This window comes from Acyrthosiphon pisum, chromosome A2 (assembly GCF_005508785.2).
Source record: "Acyrthosiphon pisum isolate AL4f chromosome A2, pea_aphid_22Mar2018_4r6ur, whole genome shotgun sequence".
NCBI classification, from domain to species: Eukaryota; Metazoa; Arthropoda; class Insecta; order Hemiptera; family Aphididae; genus Acyrthosiphon; species Acyrthosiphon pisum.
In genome coordinates, this window is record NC_042495.1 from 57,057,827 (window position 1) to 57,076,400 (window position 18,574).

Consider the following 18,574-nt stretch of genomic DNA (forward strand, 5'->3'; position numbering starts at 1 on the left):
AAGGGAGATGAGGAAATTCCTTGTGGGGATCTATATACTCTGGCTGCCAGTAAAGTTTTCTGCTCTGCCCATCTCAGTGATAGGGAGGGTATTCTATGCTGTCAATGGGACTGGAACGGAATGCCCATATTGCAAGTCGCATACGTGAGTTATGGAGTGTTTCGAGCTTTTTTAGGTGCCGGTGGTTTGCTGAAGAAAATAGGGGTGATCCATAATTTAATTTGGCCAGGATGAGAGCTTTGTGGATCTTGATAAGTACCGAGGAATGGGCTCACCATGATGTATGGGATAACGTTTTAATTATATTAAGTCGATTGGCGGAGGCTTGTTTTAGTTGTAGAATGTGGGGTGTTCAAGAACATTTTGAATCGAATGTTATGCCAGGGATTTTAATATTTTTGTCATTTTTGATTGTGTGTTGGCCAATACTAATTGACATTTTATTTTTGTTTTTGTTGTTGAATATAAATTAAATAATTATGACGGTTTATTATATAATATATTTTTTCGGGATCAAATCCCCTCTAGGATCAAAAAAAAAAAAAAATTGTGATATTATGGATGAATTTCTCATTATTAATCATCCGTGTATACACAAACATACGTCATATATATGACTATTGAGTGTAACACTATACTTTATCAACAACGAAAAACGATTTCATAACGAAACTATGGATGCCGTATATCAATCAAAATAGACATTTGATCGTACACAGTCAGTTAGTTACGTGCAGACATAAATACATCTTAATATTGTCATTATCTCGACCGACTCGATCTGACAACGGAGAAAAAACCGATTACGTTATTTATAATCGTTGAATTTCGCGTGAACGACTATATATACGGTGAAATAAATTCTATATTTATAGCAGTATCTTAAATGGCCATGTTAAACATTTTCGTTATGAATATTATGAAATTTTCGTTCATTCTGTTCTATTCTGCCCAGGGGTGGATAGGCCCATGTGGAAAAAGGAATTTTCTCTGTGGGGCCCCCGTCTATGTTTATGTTGGAGGGCCCACTCGGGTATATCAATTATTATTTATTATTACTGTTATTTTTAACAATATAATAATACCACAAGTCAAGAATTTACTTAGTGATTTTTAACATAGTATTTTAAATTTTTATCGTTAATCTAAGTCCGAAATATCCTCGTATGTTTCCCTAACAAAATATTGAGTTTTCGCAATTTATTTTTGGCCGATATTTAGTACAGAATTTGTACACATTTTTTTTCGAAGTTATAATTTGTGTGGGGGGCTATAGAAACGTTTCTCCACCTCCCCCCTCCCTTATTTCCAAAACTACTTATTTATATGAAACTTCTATGCAGATATTTAGTTCGGAATTTGTACGACCTTACGCGAAATTTTTCAAAACTCCCTTGCAACCGAAAAAAGCATTTTCCTCATATGCCGTTTCCCCAGCCCCACATCAAACTAAAATTACGGTTTCGCACGAAATATTTTATTTATAGTTATAGGTGTTAGATTGAATAAGCGACCAAATTTTTTTTCTGTTTGGGGTCCCCTTCAAATATTTCCCTGTGACATAAATACTAGCTATCCACCTCTGATTCTGCCGTTGGAAAATGAATTAATGTTGTAATTAATTTTAATAGGGAAGACATTAATGGTCTAGCTATGCTCTCTATCAACAAAAACGATTCAATTACTCCTGATGAAGTGCTGGTTGAACTATCCAATAAAAAAAGGATAATATAATTTTTATTATAAATAATTAATAATATAATATATATAATATTCTGTACATACTATGTACATATTAAATAGTATTTAACTGCCATGAGTTATGTAAATCTTTGTATTTGTTTTGTTATTTTGCCTATTAATATTTATACGTGTAATGTGTTTGATTGTTAGGAAAATGGGTAGTTTTAAAGAGAAGGTTTTAGTGTTGGTTATTTTTTTGAACCAAACCCCCCCCCCCCATCCTGAGCAAATTTGAATGGACGCCATTGGACAACAGTAACACATGTAACATGTTCTAACAGTTGCTGGGTTGCACTATGGCACCATAAAATTTGTATTTTAACAAATAATAATTAATAACGATCATAAATTTAAAATGCATGAAAACTTCCAAGATACCGGTTTTTTTCAGAGTCTCATTTCGATTACTTATCGTGTACATACACAAAAAAAAATTAAAAAATGTAACAGACATCATTGCAGTACAACCAATACATTCATTGCTCCGTTAAGCAGTGCTCGAATTGGGGTTGCGAATTTGTGGTTGCGCACGCTGCGCACGTTCCTCTATTATTTTTTATTTTTTTTTGCGTACCCCAACTATTTTTTTTTACTTGGACGGAGGGACGGACCAAACTAATGCCCAAAATAATTTTTATTAAAATTTGGAGTGGATCTAAATTGTTTTGTCAAAGATAAACCTAATAATGAATACCTAGTAATTTTACATTTTTTAATATAAAATTATTTTTCATCCTATCTATGGTTTTGACTAGTAATGTTCAACCTTTTTGACTCCCGATCCACTGTTTTTGTAACAATATTTTCACTCGTGTCACCTTTGTAGGTCATAAAAGAAAAAAAGACATTTTAACTATCATTATATCTACTGTAAAACATGGTTCTTCAATTCATTCATTACTTATTCGAATTTATAATTTATAATTTTATAATAAACTTTTTTTTTTTAACAAAAAAGACGTATCACGACCCATTTTTATAGATTACGCGACTTATATCCATTCTTAATTTTAATAAAAATTGTTTTGGGCATTAGTTTGTAAATATCTGCAGGGAACTAGTGTTCACAATTGACATAGGTATGCGTCTGTAGTAGCACAAAGTATAATTATTAAGATATTATCACTAATAATTATTATTTTTTTATTTCCTACCGAAATATTAGGTACCTAGGTATTATTTCTATTGATAAAAATTTCGAAAAATAAGGTGAATATAAAATATAAATCCATATTTACTTACATGTTACATAGGCACATATAGTTAAATATGTTATATTTGGAAATTTTGAATAGAAAATTTTGTAACTAAGGTGAAATAGTATTGAAAAACTAGGAATTAGTTGGGGGGTGTGGGGGTCGACCCCCACGAGTCTGCGTTGACTAATTTTGCACTTGGAACGCAGTTTATAAATTGTTGGATTGATGCTCCTCTACTTAATAATTCCCAATTCGAGCACTGCCGCTAAGAATCTAAAATTTAGTCAAATGTATATAAATTTTGAATTTTAAATTTTGAACTGTGAATTTTAAGAGTGAAGACAAGACCGTATGGTGACAACGACATCAACGGAGGCGCAGACCTAAAACACTGACTACTGAGCTAGCGAAGACAGCTATATATTATTTGTGCTTGTGGACTCGGTGGCGACCGGAGGCACAAGACTCGGCCGGCGAGATTACCGCTGCACGAAAACCTGAGAGAATCGGCGGACCGCACCTCGACGCGTTGCGGTCCTGATACACGTTTTCGTCCTAGAATCCCGACACTGCCGCGTCTGCGTCCTCTGTCACGCCGTGCTGAGAAGTTGAAAACCGAAGAGAATCGGTGGACCACACCTGATACTCTCCGTGGTTTTCGTCCTGGCACGTCGGACTCGGCCTTCACCGCGCTGAAGAGTTGCGCACCACCGGACCCTGAAACGTAAAAACGTTGGAATGGTTTCCGCGGATCCGCGTGCGATTCTGACGTCCATGTTCCTATCACAAATATATAGCTCCATCTGTAGTCTCCGCCGGCGCTCACCGATCCGCCAGCCGATGAGCTCGAGTGTCGGCGACCGCCGCGAGGCTCATAACGCCGTCGACCGCCATCTCGTCGTTCCGTGGAGGTGACCAGCAGAGAACATATAGATTTATAGATTTATAACATATAGTTTAGGTCTTACCGCCCGGGCACAATGTTGCTCTTTGACGTACCACTCCCCTATTTGCCACAGTCTCGTCAAAATTCTAATCAATTTCTTTTGCTTAATTTTGTTCAAGATTTTTTTTAAGAGAACTACATTAACTGTACTTACTTTTGTGGAAAATTTAATTCAAAACTGACAATCCAATTTTGTATTTGATATTGAACTAAACAAACTCACCCATTCAATTGCATTTTCCATATCAATTAAGTTCGCTCCAATAATAATATTTTGTTTTTCTAAGTCTGACTTTGACCAATCAATTTCACATATGAAATGTTCATTCATTTGTCTTCTTATGTTTTCAAATAAATACGTTTTTAATCAAATAGAAATAACAATTAATAACGAAAAATATATATTATTATATTATTTATAATAATAATCAAACGCGCGCCATTTAAATGAAAAACTATAATAATTAAATGTTGGCGCGAAATTCAAATGGGCCAATGAAATGCGCGTATTAATGTACGGCGCTGGGGCTATAGAGGCTTTGTTAATACGCGTCCCGGCGCATGCGCAGTATGTACCCGGATGGTCGGGTCCTTAGATCATATACTATATACTAGGGATCAGCACGAGCCGTTTTTTTTCGGCCCGATCCGGCCCAAAGGTTAAACATATAAATTGTCGACGTCCAGGCCCGGTCCGTTTGTAATTTTTTTCAAAGTCCAACCTGACCATGCCCGTTTGTAAATAAAAATATACATCAACTTTATTTCCTTTCAGTATTGACATAGTAGACAAAAATTTGTGTTTACCAGTGATCTATTTATAAATATCATACAGTCTGGTAATACAATTATTATTATTAATTTAGATAACCTAGATCACATATAGTGTTACGAATTAAATTAATAAGTTGTATTGTTGACCGACCCGGCCCGATGAATAATATTACGATCCCACCTATAACCAACCCGTAATATTTAAATTATGGCCCAGCCCAGCCCGTACCAAGCCCTTACCAAGCCCGTACCTAACCCGTATGGGTCGGGCTGGCCCGGCCCGTGCTGATCTCTACAACTATATACACGGTCTCTATACACGGCGTTATAATATATATATATATCTGTGGTTATATTATCGTGGTTATGTGGTTTGATGAGGTGTGCGTTATCAATTATTATCAGCTTATCACTAACGATATTCTATGATGATAGTCGACCTCGTGGGCCGTGGCTCCGGCTTGTGGTTGTCTAATGTGTTTACTGTTTGACAATAATGTTTACTACTTTCAAAGTTTCAAATCTTTAAATTATTTTTGAATTTCATTTTGATATTTATAGCTCAAGTTTTATGTGTTATAACGTTATTTTAACAAGATGAAACCTCACCGGCATAAAGAATATAATAGGTTTAAGGTAAGAACCCAGTACAGTAATAACAAGTTAAATATAATTTTATGCTTACAATATTTAAGGTGCATAAAATAACATCGAATTTATACTGTTAAATACAGTAATACTTACAGTATTAATATTAAATATTATTCCAACCATATTATGCTAAATGTTTAATATTTTGTTTTGACCTTAAGTTTCAACCATTCAGCGAGAGAATATCGGAAATTGATGTTGACGTGTTCCACCGTGTTGGGCATAGCAATGAAGATTTAGATGACACTCAGAAAACACGATTTTCTCAGGCTATTGAACGATGGAATGATTTAAACAGATCTGAGAGTTATAATCAATTATGCAGTAATTTAAAACAGTCACAGTTGGAAAGCTTGCCTCAACTCTTGGCAAGAAAACATGAAATATCACAAGTTTTATTTAAATACATGGATGATTCTGATCCACTTTCAATTCAAGCTGCATTTGAGTAAGACAGCTCATATTTTAAATTTAGAATTGCTGTATTTTGTATACTGATTTTACTTGTTGGTATAATTATGTTAAAGGTTTGTTGTTGCATTTGCTCAAGACTTACAACAAGAATTCTATGAATATTTTCCTGAATTTTTAAGACTATGTATAAAACTATTACGGACAAAAGATGCTGAGCAAATAGAGTGGTCATTTACTTGTTTAGCTTATTTATTCAAGTTTCTGTGGCGTTTAATCGTGCGTGATATTAAACCTGTATTTGAGTGTATTGTTTTGTTACTTGGAGATGACCAACCACCCTATGTGAATGATTTTGCAGCAGAAAGTTTTTCATTTGTGGCCAGAAAAGTAAAAGATAAGAAACACTTTTTGAAAATGGTTCTCAAAAATTTAAAACATAAAAAAGATGTAAAATATTTATTGTTTATTAAAATTATTATATTTTGTCCCTATGTATTTAATTAATTTTATATATTTCAGAGTATATATGGTTGTTCCAAACTTCTTTTTGAAGTAATCAAAGGCATGGCTGGTGGCTTACATACTTGTGCAGATTACTTTTTACCAGTTTACTTAAATTCTCTTGCTGACATGGACATTTCATATAAGCTACTGAATGATGTATTGGACATGTTATTTGATAATATTCTTGGACATATTGAACCTAAGAAGAGTACACCTATATGGACAATACTCAAGGTATAAAGTATTGAATAAATATATTTTTTTTCTATAATATTAAAAGTTTCTATTTTAGAACACAACATCTGAGTTTTTGGCAAATTACAATAACAACCAAAATGAAAGGACTACTGACAATTTAAATCAAGCTTTGATTCTTTGCCATCGATTTATAGCTCATAAAAATGGATCATGCATTCAAAATTTGACTGAAATATTTGAATGGGTTCTTAGTTATTTGAATTGTTTACCCCAGTTAGCCGAGGATCATTTACATACTTTAAGTTCTATTGTAAGCACACTCTGCCTATCAAATATAGGTATGCCGTCATATCAAGCTAATGTTTTAATAGAAAAAGTAAGTAGTATACATATTATACATTATAATATTTAGTTATTTATATATTTTAATTTCCAGATTATGTCTACAAAAAATATTAACATTTTAGTAGCATTTACTGAGCAAATGTACACGTATATCAATTTTGAGCTTTCAATTATTCAAAAATTTTTAAATTTTGTTGCTGAACTTATTACTGCAAATCAAGAAATCCCAAAATCTATTGTTATTTGCTTATCTAGGTATTTAAGTGATAATTCTTCGCTCAAATCTTATGGCTATGACAAATGGAGGATTAATTACAAAAATACACTTTATGGAAGGTAACACATAGTTTAATATAATATATTATATTCTTCATACAAGTTACCTAATCTGTTAGAAAGGTTCACAAATTTTAAAGGTTGAATAAGAATATAATCTAAAAGTTAAGCGGCTTAAGATAATATTATCACATTTGTGTAATCAATTTTAATAGGTAATAACAATACATTGTTTATTATTTTCAGGCATAATGACAGCGAAATAATTGGGAACTACATTCTCAAATATTTAGAAAATATTCAAATCAGTAATTGTGATGCTGACAATATTCCATGTTATCTGATTTTACTTCAGCATTTTTGTCACAATGAAATAAATTCTACAAACATTTTAAAAAATTTGTTAGAATTAACAACAAAAAAATTAGAAAATCCTGATGTTATAAATCTATTCTCTTTTCTCAACATTATTGAAACGATTATGAGACTGAAAGAAAATTTTAATGATTGGTTTGATTTGCATAAATTAATACCTAAACTAAAGTCACTTCTAAATAATAAGTTTGGATGTTGTGCCTTGGTATTAGAAATAATCCATGTTTTAATTTCAAATTTACAAATTCAAATTAGCGATAATTACATCAAGGAATTAGAAACTAAACTTATTGATTTACTGTCATCGCCATATCATCAAGTTCGTCTTACAAGTTGTAAAATATTAGTATTAATAAATTCGCCCACACATACACATCTCATGGAAAGGAATAGCTTATTCAAATTATTAGAATCTGTAGAAATTGTACCGGTGTCATTAAATGAATATCGCGCACGGCTTTTACGTATTCAACACTTGGATAATAATGATACATTTTTAAATACATACAAAACAGTTGAAGATGCATCAGAAATCGCTGTAAAATTCCTTTTAGGCAATCTACACATCAATTTCAGACCAATATGGGATCCAGTTGTCAAGTTAATAGTATCTCATGCTAAAATATCAAAGACATTTTGGCCTGTTTATGAAAAACAACTTGAGCTGAGTGTCAAACATGATAATTATGTTATCAAGCCTGCTGAACCTAAAGAAGAATTTATGAGTAAATTTATTATTAAATACTGCTTTTAGTTCCATTTTTATAGTTATCAATTTTTCAGGTGACTTTATTTCTGAACGTTATAAAAAGTTGAATAACACTACAGAGCGTGTAGATATAAATAATTATAGAATTTTATTATGGAATAGTATGGTAGATTTTGGAGATCTAATAGAATTGAAAAATAAAGATATCGTAACACATTTTCTAAATTTTATTAGGTAAAATAATATATAATATTGAGATAACATATTTATCATGATTTAAATTACTAAATGAAATAAATGTAATTTTTATTTAGAACTGAGTACATGCAGAGCAATTCAGAATTAGCAAATAGTTGGAATATCAAACAAAATTCCGATGAAGCAAATCTTGAAACTGATATTGAGGATAATTTAAATGAAACCAGTTCTGAAGAATCGTTTAGTTCAAATAAATCTCTCACTAAGTATGATCTATTTCCAGATCTATTTTCATTAATATTGTATACAAAGTTTGATGATATTGAATGGTTTATTTATTTAACTATTTTTTAGATTATTATTATCTCATTTAAAGTTAATGTCAACCATTCGTAATCCTAAAGGAATATATAAAGAGTCTGAAGTATTTGATGTTTATTTAAGTCTTCTTTCAAACAAGAATGCTGAGATACAAAAAGCCGCTTTTGATTGTCTGCTAACATATAAACAAAAACATGTTACTCCTTACAAGTAAGGCAACTAAAACTAGTATTATTGTTGCACAAAATACAACACATTATTTTTATGTACATTACATTTCTATTTTTTAAATTGTTGTGTTACAGGGAAAACCTTTATAAATTAATCAATGAAAAATCATTTAAAGCTGAATTAGTTATGTTTAGAGTAGACTCAGAAAGTGAAGCAATATTATCAGAGCATCGACCACTTTTAATGCCCCTTATAATGAGGTATACCCAAAATAGTAATATTATATGTATATATAAACATTTTATACATTTTTATTTGTTAAAACATTGTTATTTTACAAATAATTATATTTTAGAATGATTTATGGTAAATTATTGGGTGGAGGTGGCCCTAAGTCAGGTAGCAAGTGTTCTGGACAAAATCGACGAACTGCTATTATGCGTTTTCTTGTTGGTTGTGAAGAGCGTGAACTCATTGTTTTCATGCAAATGGTATTCAGGGTGCTCAATTGTCAAGTTCAATGTAATATATATTGTGGCATTTAATTTTAACTTTATATAAACAGTATTTTTTTTTTTTTAGTTTCAGAATGTCCCTTAGTAATGACACGTCATATAGTAGACACTCTTGATTTAGAACATGTCCTTCCACCTAGACGTCTACTATCTTCAGTTAATATGTGCGCCGTTATATTAAAGCAATGCGGAGCATTATCAGGCACAGATGGTCTTTATTACATGTTACGAGTTTTGTTGTGTGTTGGAGCTAATGTAAAAGCTATATTGATGCATCGTTCTTCTGTACATGCTGGGTACTTTAGCACAATATCTAAAGTTCGAGTTACCACAGTTGAAACATTAACAACATTCTTTCAACATTTTGAAAATTTCTCATGGAACAAAAGTTTCTTGGACTCTGTATTTGAAGTGTTCATTGAACCATCATTGAGTAAAATGCCAGTCGAATGTTTGCAACATCCTACTCCTTTAATGAAATTGTTAGTGGTTTGGAGCCAAATACCCAGGTAATTATTAATAGGTTATTTTATAATTAGTTATCAGTTATAAACTATATTAGATGAATTGTTTTTAGATACTATTGTTTATTGGGATATCCTATAAATAATTTAACGCCAATAGAAATTTTAATAGATATATTAACATCAGACAAGACTCATGGTGGAGTTAAAAAAATTATTCTTGAAGTTATTGATAGACTATTAACTTTTGATGGAACTTATAATGATGCAATGGATGTTGATGTCCCAGCTCTTGATATACCTCTTCCTTCTTTACCCTCAGAGTATGAAGGTAATGCTATTTATAACATCTAAATATTTAAAAAATATGTACCTTTCACATATGTATGTTGTTAATTTAAATTTATTGTTAATAGATGTTTTAAATGTTGGTTCTCGTTTATTATATAATTACCTTCCAACTATTCTTAAATATTTATACAACGAATTGTCAAAAAAGAGAGGCGTTGGCCTTGCATCAATCGAAATGTCTATATTGACTAGAGCTTCTGAATTAGTGCGAGATCAACAATCTAGTTCAAATTTACTTTCTTTATTGTTCCCGGTATTATTGAAAAAAGCTACCGGCGATGACATGGCTATTGCTCCATTATTTGCTACTGTTAATTGTTTAGTAGCAAATGTAGATGATGTTGGATCATTGCCTAGACAGTTAGCCACACTGTATGGAACTGTTATTGGACAACACAGTAGAAATATGTTACTTGAATTCACTAAAATCATTTCTAAGAAGAGTCCGTAAGTAATTTGATTCTCTGAAGAAAAATAATTTAGTTCAATTATATTTATACACATCACTCCACATAAAACTTCATTTTGTTATGCTTAAATTAAATATTTTATTTAATAGGAATAGTAACATACATTGTGATATACTATATAACTTAAATGCTTGGGACAAGAGGCATTTGGATCAACCAGATTTTGATTGTAGGATGAATGCATTAAAAAAAATTAAAGATCTGTTGGATAGTAATGATATCTCTGTTGAATTTGGTGCATTTGTGATTTATAATTGTTTTTATATTTTTAATAATGTGAGTAATAAATAATAATATACCCAAGAACAAACAAATCATATGATGAAATTACTTAGATACATTATTAAATTAATATTGTTTGTAGGTAAATGATATTGGTCTTAGAGATACAGCAAGTACATGTTTAAAAAATATTAGTTGTTATCTTTGCTTAAAATATGCAAAACAGTCATCTGAGCGGACATTTATCCTGGATTCTGTCTTGTTGCCGTCAATACGCAATGGAATTCAAGGAAGTAAAGAGTTGGTTCAGTATGAAACAATTTCTCTCTTAGGACATTTGGTTTGTTACTAATGCTTTATAATATATTGTCAATAATTATTGTAAATTTATACCAACTATTTGTTTTTTTTAGTCAAGAAAATGTGCCCATGTCCATTTTGTATTCAACGATTTACAACCTTTGTCTAATGAAACTGATCTGGAAGGTGACTTTTTTGAGAATATTCAACATCTACAAACTTATCGAAAAGTAAAGGCTTTACATAGGTAGGTAAATTTAGTTTATATTTTATAAAAATTTATAATTTTTTTTAAAATATATTTAAAAGTTATTTAAACAAATAATATTATTTTATTTGGTGGTATTTATGATTCACTACTTAGGTTCTGTGAAATCATGAAGAAAAGTTATCATTGTCCAAGACCTAAAACAATTGTACACTACCTTTTGCCATTGGCAAATCAATTTTTATGCTCTCAAAAATACTCTGCTAAGAACAGTCTGGTTGATGCTGCTATTGACGTAAGATTGATAGATGCTATATCTAATAGACTTTAACTAAAAGTATATTCACTCTAAACATACATTTAAATTTTTAGGCTGTTACTACAATGAGTCGCATACTTCCGTGGCAACAATATGAAACTCTACTTAAACTCTATTTAAATAAAATGCGCCAGTCAATTGATTTCCAAAAACAAACAGTGCGCATTGTGTCAGGTATATTGGACTCTTTTCATTTTGATTTATCACGAACAGCTGAAAGAGAATCTAAAGTTATACAGAATTCAACTCCAGTAAAAAACATTAAAGACACTTCTCAGAATATAACACAAAATCATAAATCAGAGATTGAAAAACTACATGAAGTTGAAAATGAGATGGATGTAGATGATAATGATGATGATGAAAACGAAAATAATGAGATAAATGAATTAATTTTAGAAAAAATTCATGTTTTATGTCCATCAACAGCAATTAAAATTACTAAAGCAATTTCAGTAGGTTTATTGCCTCAGCTTAACAAAAATCTAGCTCAGTATTCAGAGTCTGATCGTAGTCATAAAATTAATAGAAAACAAGCTGAATTTGATAAAGAAGAAATGGAAATGTTGAAAATTCCAGTTGCGCTGGCTGTAGTGAAACTATTAAAAAAGTTACCAAAAATAATGCTGGAAGAAAATCTACAAGGAGTCTTCATGAAGCTGTGTACATTTTTGAAATCTCGTTTGGAAAGTGTGAGGCGTGTGACTCGTGAAACATTACAAAATATTATGGTAACACTTGGTACAAGCTATATGAGCATGCTATTAAATGAAATGACTGCATTGTTAACTCAAGGTTTCCAAGTTCATGTTCTCATATATACAATCCATGCAATTTTTGTATCACTAAGTGAACGTTTTGAAAAAGGCCATATGGATAGTTGTCTGCCTTATATCTTAGAGGTAAATAAAAATGTCACACTTAGTATTTAATACATTATATTACTGAAAAAATCATAAAATTAATAAATATACTTTAAACACATAAATGCACTATGTGCCTATATATTATACATTTATTTATTACTGGTGATCATAAATTACAAATATATAAATATGACAATTATTAACCTGTATCTTTTAACTACAGGTTGTCAAGGTAGATTTATTTGGTTCAAGTTCTGATGAAAAAGAAGTAACAAAAATTGCAGGAAAAACTGTTGAAGCCAGAGGTAACAAGAGTTATAACACTTTACATATTGCTGCAGAATTTGTGACAGAGAAATGTTTAATTAATATAATTATGCCATTTAAAGAAGTGCGTATTAATAATTGTAGTTTTTATTGAAAGTTTGTCTCAATATCAATTTCTATCATTATTATTTAGATATTGTTTTCAACATTATCATTTAAAAACATCAGAAAGTGTAATGAAAGCTTGCGGCACATTGTCACTGGATTAGTTGATAATAAATTTATTAATACTGAATCCCTATTAGAGTTTGCATATGGTATAGTATCTCAAAGTGTTCCAGCACTAAACGAAAATTCCAAACAAGAAATTAAAAAAAAAGAAGAGCTTAAGAAACCAGATTCATATATTATTCCTCAGGGTAATATTGGTGTTCTATTGGAAAACACAAATACATTATTCTGTTCTGATTTTAGAACCAAAACGTACTTCCACGCCATTTGATGGAACAGTGTGTGCTCGTACAAATGCCCATGAACTTGTTCAATTTGGTTTAAGTTTATTCCAATTTATGTTGAAGCGTGAAATGTTAAAGAGTGCCGCTTTTTCACATTTTGTTGATCCGTTTGTCTCACTAATTATGGATTCACTTAAATCTCAACACATAAAGGTATACTGCAAATACTTCAATAGCATAGCATTCAATATTTAAATTACAATATTTGTTTCATAAAAATGTATTCCTTAAATTAGCTTATTACATTATCTCTTCAATGCATGACCTGGCTTTTGAAACGAGATTTGCCATCTGTGAAAGAAAACATTAAAACAATTTCAGAAAGTCTGTTTGAAATTATACACAAATATGCAACTGGTCAAAATTGCACTGGAGACAATGCTGAACTTGTTATGTCTGCATTTAAGGTAAACAATTTTTATTTTATACTTAAATATCTATTTTAAAAGTATTGTATCCTGTGTGAGCTTGTATTGTTGTTTAATTATATGGTTTTGTAATTCTCAGACACTTTCAACATTTATACGTGAAGTTAAATACCATAGGCTTAACGATGATCAATTACGCCAATCTGTTCTTCACGCAGAACAAGAACTATCGACTGTTGAGGATGGGGGTAACACTGTAACTACAACATTTACACTTATCAAAGCGTTACTTAGCCGTCAGCATAATTGCCCTGAACTAAAAGAACTCATGACCCATGTGGCAAAAGCTAGTATTACTTGTGAACGTGATGCTGTACGCACTCAAGCACGTCAAACATTTTATCAATACTTGATGGATTATCCTATTGGGAAGGCTTTAAATGGGCATATTCAGTTCTTCCTGTCACAATTAGAATATGAAGTCCAAAATGGACGTGAATCCGCCTTAGAAATGATAACTTCATTAATCAAAACCTTACCGCCCGTAAGTATTGTGTATTTATTATGTATTTTATGTAATAATTTTTGTTATAAGTATTTTTTTCAACTTAAGGATGTACTAAGAAATCATAGTTCGGCCATGTTTATATCGCTCGGTGCACAAATGGTTAATGACAGTGTAGCATCATGTCGTAAAAGTGCAGCAGAAGCAATTACAATTATGTTGGGAAAATTGACCAAAAATATTATATCTACATTGTATGAAATAACACTGACTTGGTTACAGGGAACTAAAGTAATGACTAAAAACATACATAAATTCACAAATTACATATTTAATATTTAATAGAATATAAAAACTAAATTTTTTTATATAGATTATTCATAGACAATTAGGTGCTCAGTTAATAAGTTTATTTGTTACTGCTGAAGGTGAAGAATTCAATAGTAGGGTAAAAACAACATTGCCACTTTTATGCAAATATCTAAAACGTACAGTTATTTTGGATGGACCGGGTCGTTTTGTTCGAATTCACACACCAATCGAGAATGACCAAGATTTGGATCACCTATTATTTCAATGCCTTCAAACTTGTGTAAATATTGCTAACACTTGCCCTAGTATATTTACTAAATCATCTTTAAATGAACATATCATGAATATATCAAGTCAGTCAATAATTATTTATATTAAATAAAATGGTAGTTTTCAATTTTAAAGTATACATTTATTTTAGTGTCATGTCAAGAATTATTACGAGACGACCATGAATGGGTACGACTAGGGGCTCTTCAATTTTTGAAGAAATATTTATCATCAGTAGATGTTAAGGCAGTTGCATTGTGTGCGTCGAAAAAAATTGATAAAGAAGAAAAGAGATTTTTGTACTCAAATGCTCGGCAGAGTGTAAAGAGTCTGTGTTTAGATCTTGTTGATCAAATTATTCCAGGACATGAAATACTTGAAGATGTATTAAAAGATGTAAATATTTTAATTTCTAACTTACAGAAAAAATTTCATGATTAACAGTTTCATAAATGTTTTAATTTTATAACTGTTTTGTTTAATTTTCAGACAATGGAAAGCCTTTTATTTTTATCAGATATCCTTAAACTTGTTCAGTCCAAGAAAGTCAAAGATGATAAAAATGAACTTTCTTTAGGATGGTTATTAAAAAATTTAAATAAACTTGTTTATATAGAAGTGTCAAAATACCCTCAACATAACACTGTGGTAATTATTATTTTCTTTATATGATTTATTAATGCTATGTAGAAAATATTATTCCTATAGTATATATGAATAAAGATCCCCACACACTGCAGTGGTGGCGGTGAATTGCTGCAGGACACATTTCACAGCTCACCACAACGGTAAAGCCAGGACAATAGAATTTTACTGCCACCGCTGCAGTTTGACCTTTCCCTGTATTATTAAATTTAATATTTTTATGTTAAATTTTTTAGAGAAAAACAGTGTTCAAATACTATGGTGCCTTGTCTCATCGGTTAGAACGTTCTAAGTTGATTTCAGTATTGAAAATAATTTTAAAACCATTGATTCGAGAGCTTTCTACCACTGATGATGCTAGTATAGATAATAGACGAATTGCTAAATCAGCATCAATTATAGTTAAGAAAAAATGTGGACCAGAAATATATAACGAAAATTGTTCTATTATTCAACGAATTCTTAACGCTAGAAGAGCATTAAGAAGGAAGACATCTTTACTCCAAGTGAGTTATAATAACAATTCAAAATTATCTTTGTTGTACTTCTACAACATATAAAAATATATAAAATTAATCAAATTTTTAAATGTTTATTTTTATATTTATTTTATGTTTCATCAATAACAGCTTTTTGTTTAATTAATATAAAAGTATTTTAGAATTACTATATTACCAAAAAATTAGACATTACTAATTAAAACATTAATTGTTGTATATACTTGTATAATTAAATAAGTAAAATTTAAAAAGTATTTTAATACATGCCAAATATTTGTATTTGTTCTTTAATACTTTTTCTTAAAAGTAATTTAAGTAAATATTTTAAATATTTTCTGAAATATTTGTATCTGTATTCAAATCCAATTTTAAAAGTATTTTTATAAGACTGATGTATTATATGTATGTATTTATTTATTTATATTTTATTTCCGCGTGCATACAATATTTACTTAAATGTGTACACAAATCGATTGTAAATTTATATATATATTTGTTTTAATTTTAGGTTGTTACCGATCCAGAATTAGCTGCCAAGAGAAAAATTGCTAAACAAGCAAAAAAAAAAGGAAACAAAAAGAGAAAAATGGAGAAACTCAAACAAAAAACTATTATAACACGGATAAAAAAAGATTTAGATTTGGAAGAGTACTGTTAATTTTTAATTCATTATTATGTATAATAAATGTACTTATTGAATTCATAATATTTTTAACTTGTCAATTTTATTCTTGAACCTTATTGACAAAATAAAAAATATCCTATTGCATAGTACAAATATTCAGACTTCTAAGGGTGAATAATTTATAATTTATGAAATATAGTACAATTAGTGAATGTGAGAATTTAGAGTAGGAAGTGAGTGACACTTCCTACTCAAAGGGAATTGTTAATGAATAGCATCTCATCTCTATTTTTTTTATTAATTATTAATTATTTTTTTTAAAATTATTCTTGAGAAAAAAAAAAGCTGACTTGGTCAAAAAATTTGAAAATTTAATTAAATGTTCCTCATAAGTTGTTGTTAATGGAAATCCAAAATAATTTTTGATGCGGGTCTGAAATTAGAATTTTTACAAAATTCATCAAAATCATGAAACTAATTAATTATTTTGAGATAGAAATTATCTATGAAGATTTAAAAATTGAATACATTTTCAGTTTACTGAAAGTCAAAATATTTTTTTATGGGTGGTTGAAGTTCAAATATTTTCAAAATTAGATATTTAATGAGATTAGATATTTATTATATTATTATTAGATACGTTAATGAATTCTCAGGGTAGCAGAGACCAGAGTCCCCCATGGTATACATTGACAACCAAAATTATTTTGCACCTAGTGAGCTTACCTATTTTCTGCACGATATATATAGGCATATACATATATATAGGCACGCCACGGTAATTGAAATCAAACATTTGAATCGGAACATTGGAACACAAAAAACAGACGCCGTCCGTGTAAAATTTACGTTAATTATTAATATAATAATATTAATTTAATATTAAATATATAATATTAATTATATTAATATAATTATATTAAAAATATATTAATGTTTTAATATATTTTAGTTCGTTTGTGTCTGAAGTCTGAACAATCGTTATTTATTATTGCTATTGACACGTACGTGTAAGACAAACTGACAAAGAATATCGTTATATATATTGACTACAGTAGATGAGGCAAAGACCTTCGTTTTTATTAGTCGTTATCTATTCGAATATGCGTTGAAAATTTACTGAAATATTATTGGAAACGTAGGTATAAGTGGTATAATAACCATGATGTCAAATGATAAATACTTATATTATATAGTAAAGAGTCTAACCGTTCGTAGGTAAAGCCAAAAAAATTCCCCTCTATTCTGTACACCTTCTGTTAATGAGAGCCATCTTGTGTTGTGAATCGGGAGAAAAATTACAATACAATACAACTAAAATAGTTTTAATTGTTTTTCATTGGCAAAAATACTGTATAAATTATGGTAATTCATCCGAAAAATCCAAACTAAAAAAATTAAGATAGGAAAGTGAATCTAATTGGTACTTTAGGGGTTCAAAAGTAAAATTTTCCCAGTAGTTTTCAAAAGTTCCGGGAAAAACGAGAATTTATAAGCAAGATAGGTTTTCGACAAAAAATATTTGGGTTTTCGGTATAACTCTAAAAAAATTACCATAGATACTCGACATGTTCACTGGTTGTTTATATTCGCATTTTATATACACGATAAAATTTTCAAAATATTTTGATTTGTTTTGAACTATTAATGGATATTTTCAGTTTCCAATTTTTTTAGATTTTTTTCTATGAATGTCAATAAAATTGTATTTGTAGGTTAGAAAAGCTTGAAACTTTAATAGAAGGCTCCTAGTATATTGTTCAAAGGTAAAAATAAATGAAAAAAAGGTAGGTAAGTGGATTTCGCTCTGCTGTACAGTAGGTTACAAGTGGGTTACTGTATAATGGATCGTATTAAATTTGAATTCAATGATATAATATCATTGTATAAGAAAAACGATTCTGAGCGGAGACGGTATGTCAGTCTAGGTATAAGACATAATATTATATAGTTTATGGTATTAAAAAAAAAAAATTTACCTTTAATAAGTACCTATAATAAATTCCAAATTAATCATATCACAATATC

The 18,574-nt window shown here is 30.0% G+C and overlaps 1 protein-coding gene across 1 annotated transcript; it reads left to right on the top strand.

Annotated features, from left to right (window-relative positions):
- Positions 1–5,096: 5,096 nt before the first annotated feature.
- On the top strand, positions 5,097–16,629 carry LOC100160136 (small subunit processome component 20 homolog). The gene is made up of 31 exons (XM_001952759.5): positions 5,097–5,298; positions 5,475–5,761; positions 5,841–6,174; positions 6,247–6,465; positions 6,524–6,805; positions 6,866–7,110; positions 7,297–8,150; positions 8,209–8,368; positions 8,449–8,598; positions 8,687–8,863; positions 8,959–9,084; positions 9,180–9,346; positions 9,407–9,848; positions 9,917–10,134; positions 10,220–10,601; positions 10,714–10,900; positions 10,989–11,186; positions 11,260–11,393; positions 11,511–11,649; positions 11,727–12,575; positions 12,763–12,930; positions 13,000–13,225; positions 13,281–13,474; positions 13,558–13,728; positions 13,829–14,233; positions 14,303–14,485; positions 14,568–14,859; positions 14,928–15,172; positions 15,266–15,424; positions 15,658–15,927; positions 16,430–16,629. The coding sequence occupies exons 1-31, from the start codon at positions 5,260–5,262 to the stop codon at positions 16,577–16,579; spliced, it is 8,052 nt and encodes a 2,683-aa protein (XP_001952794.2). The 5' UTR covers positions 5,097–5,259; the 3' UTR covers positions 16,580–16,629.
- The last annotated feature ends 1,945 nt before the right edge of the window (positions 16,630–18,574 follow it).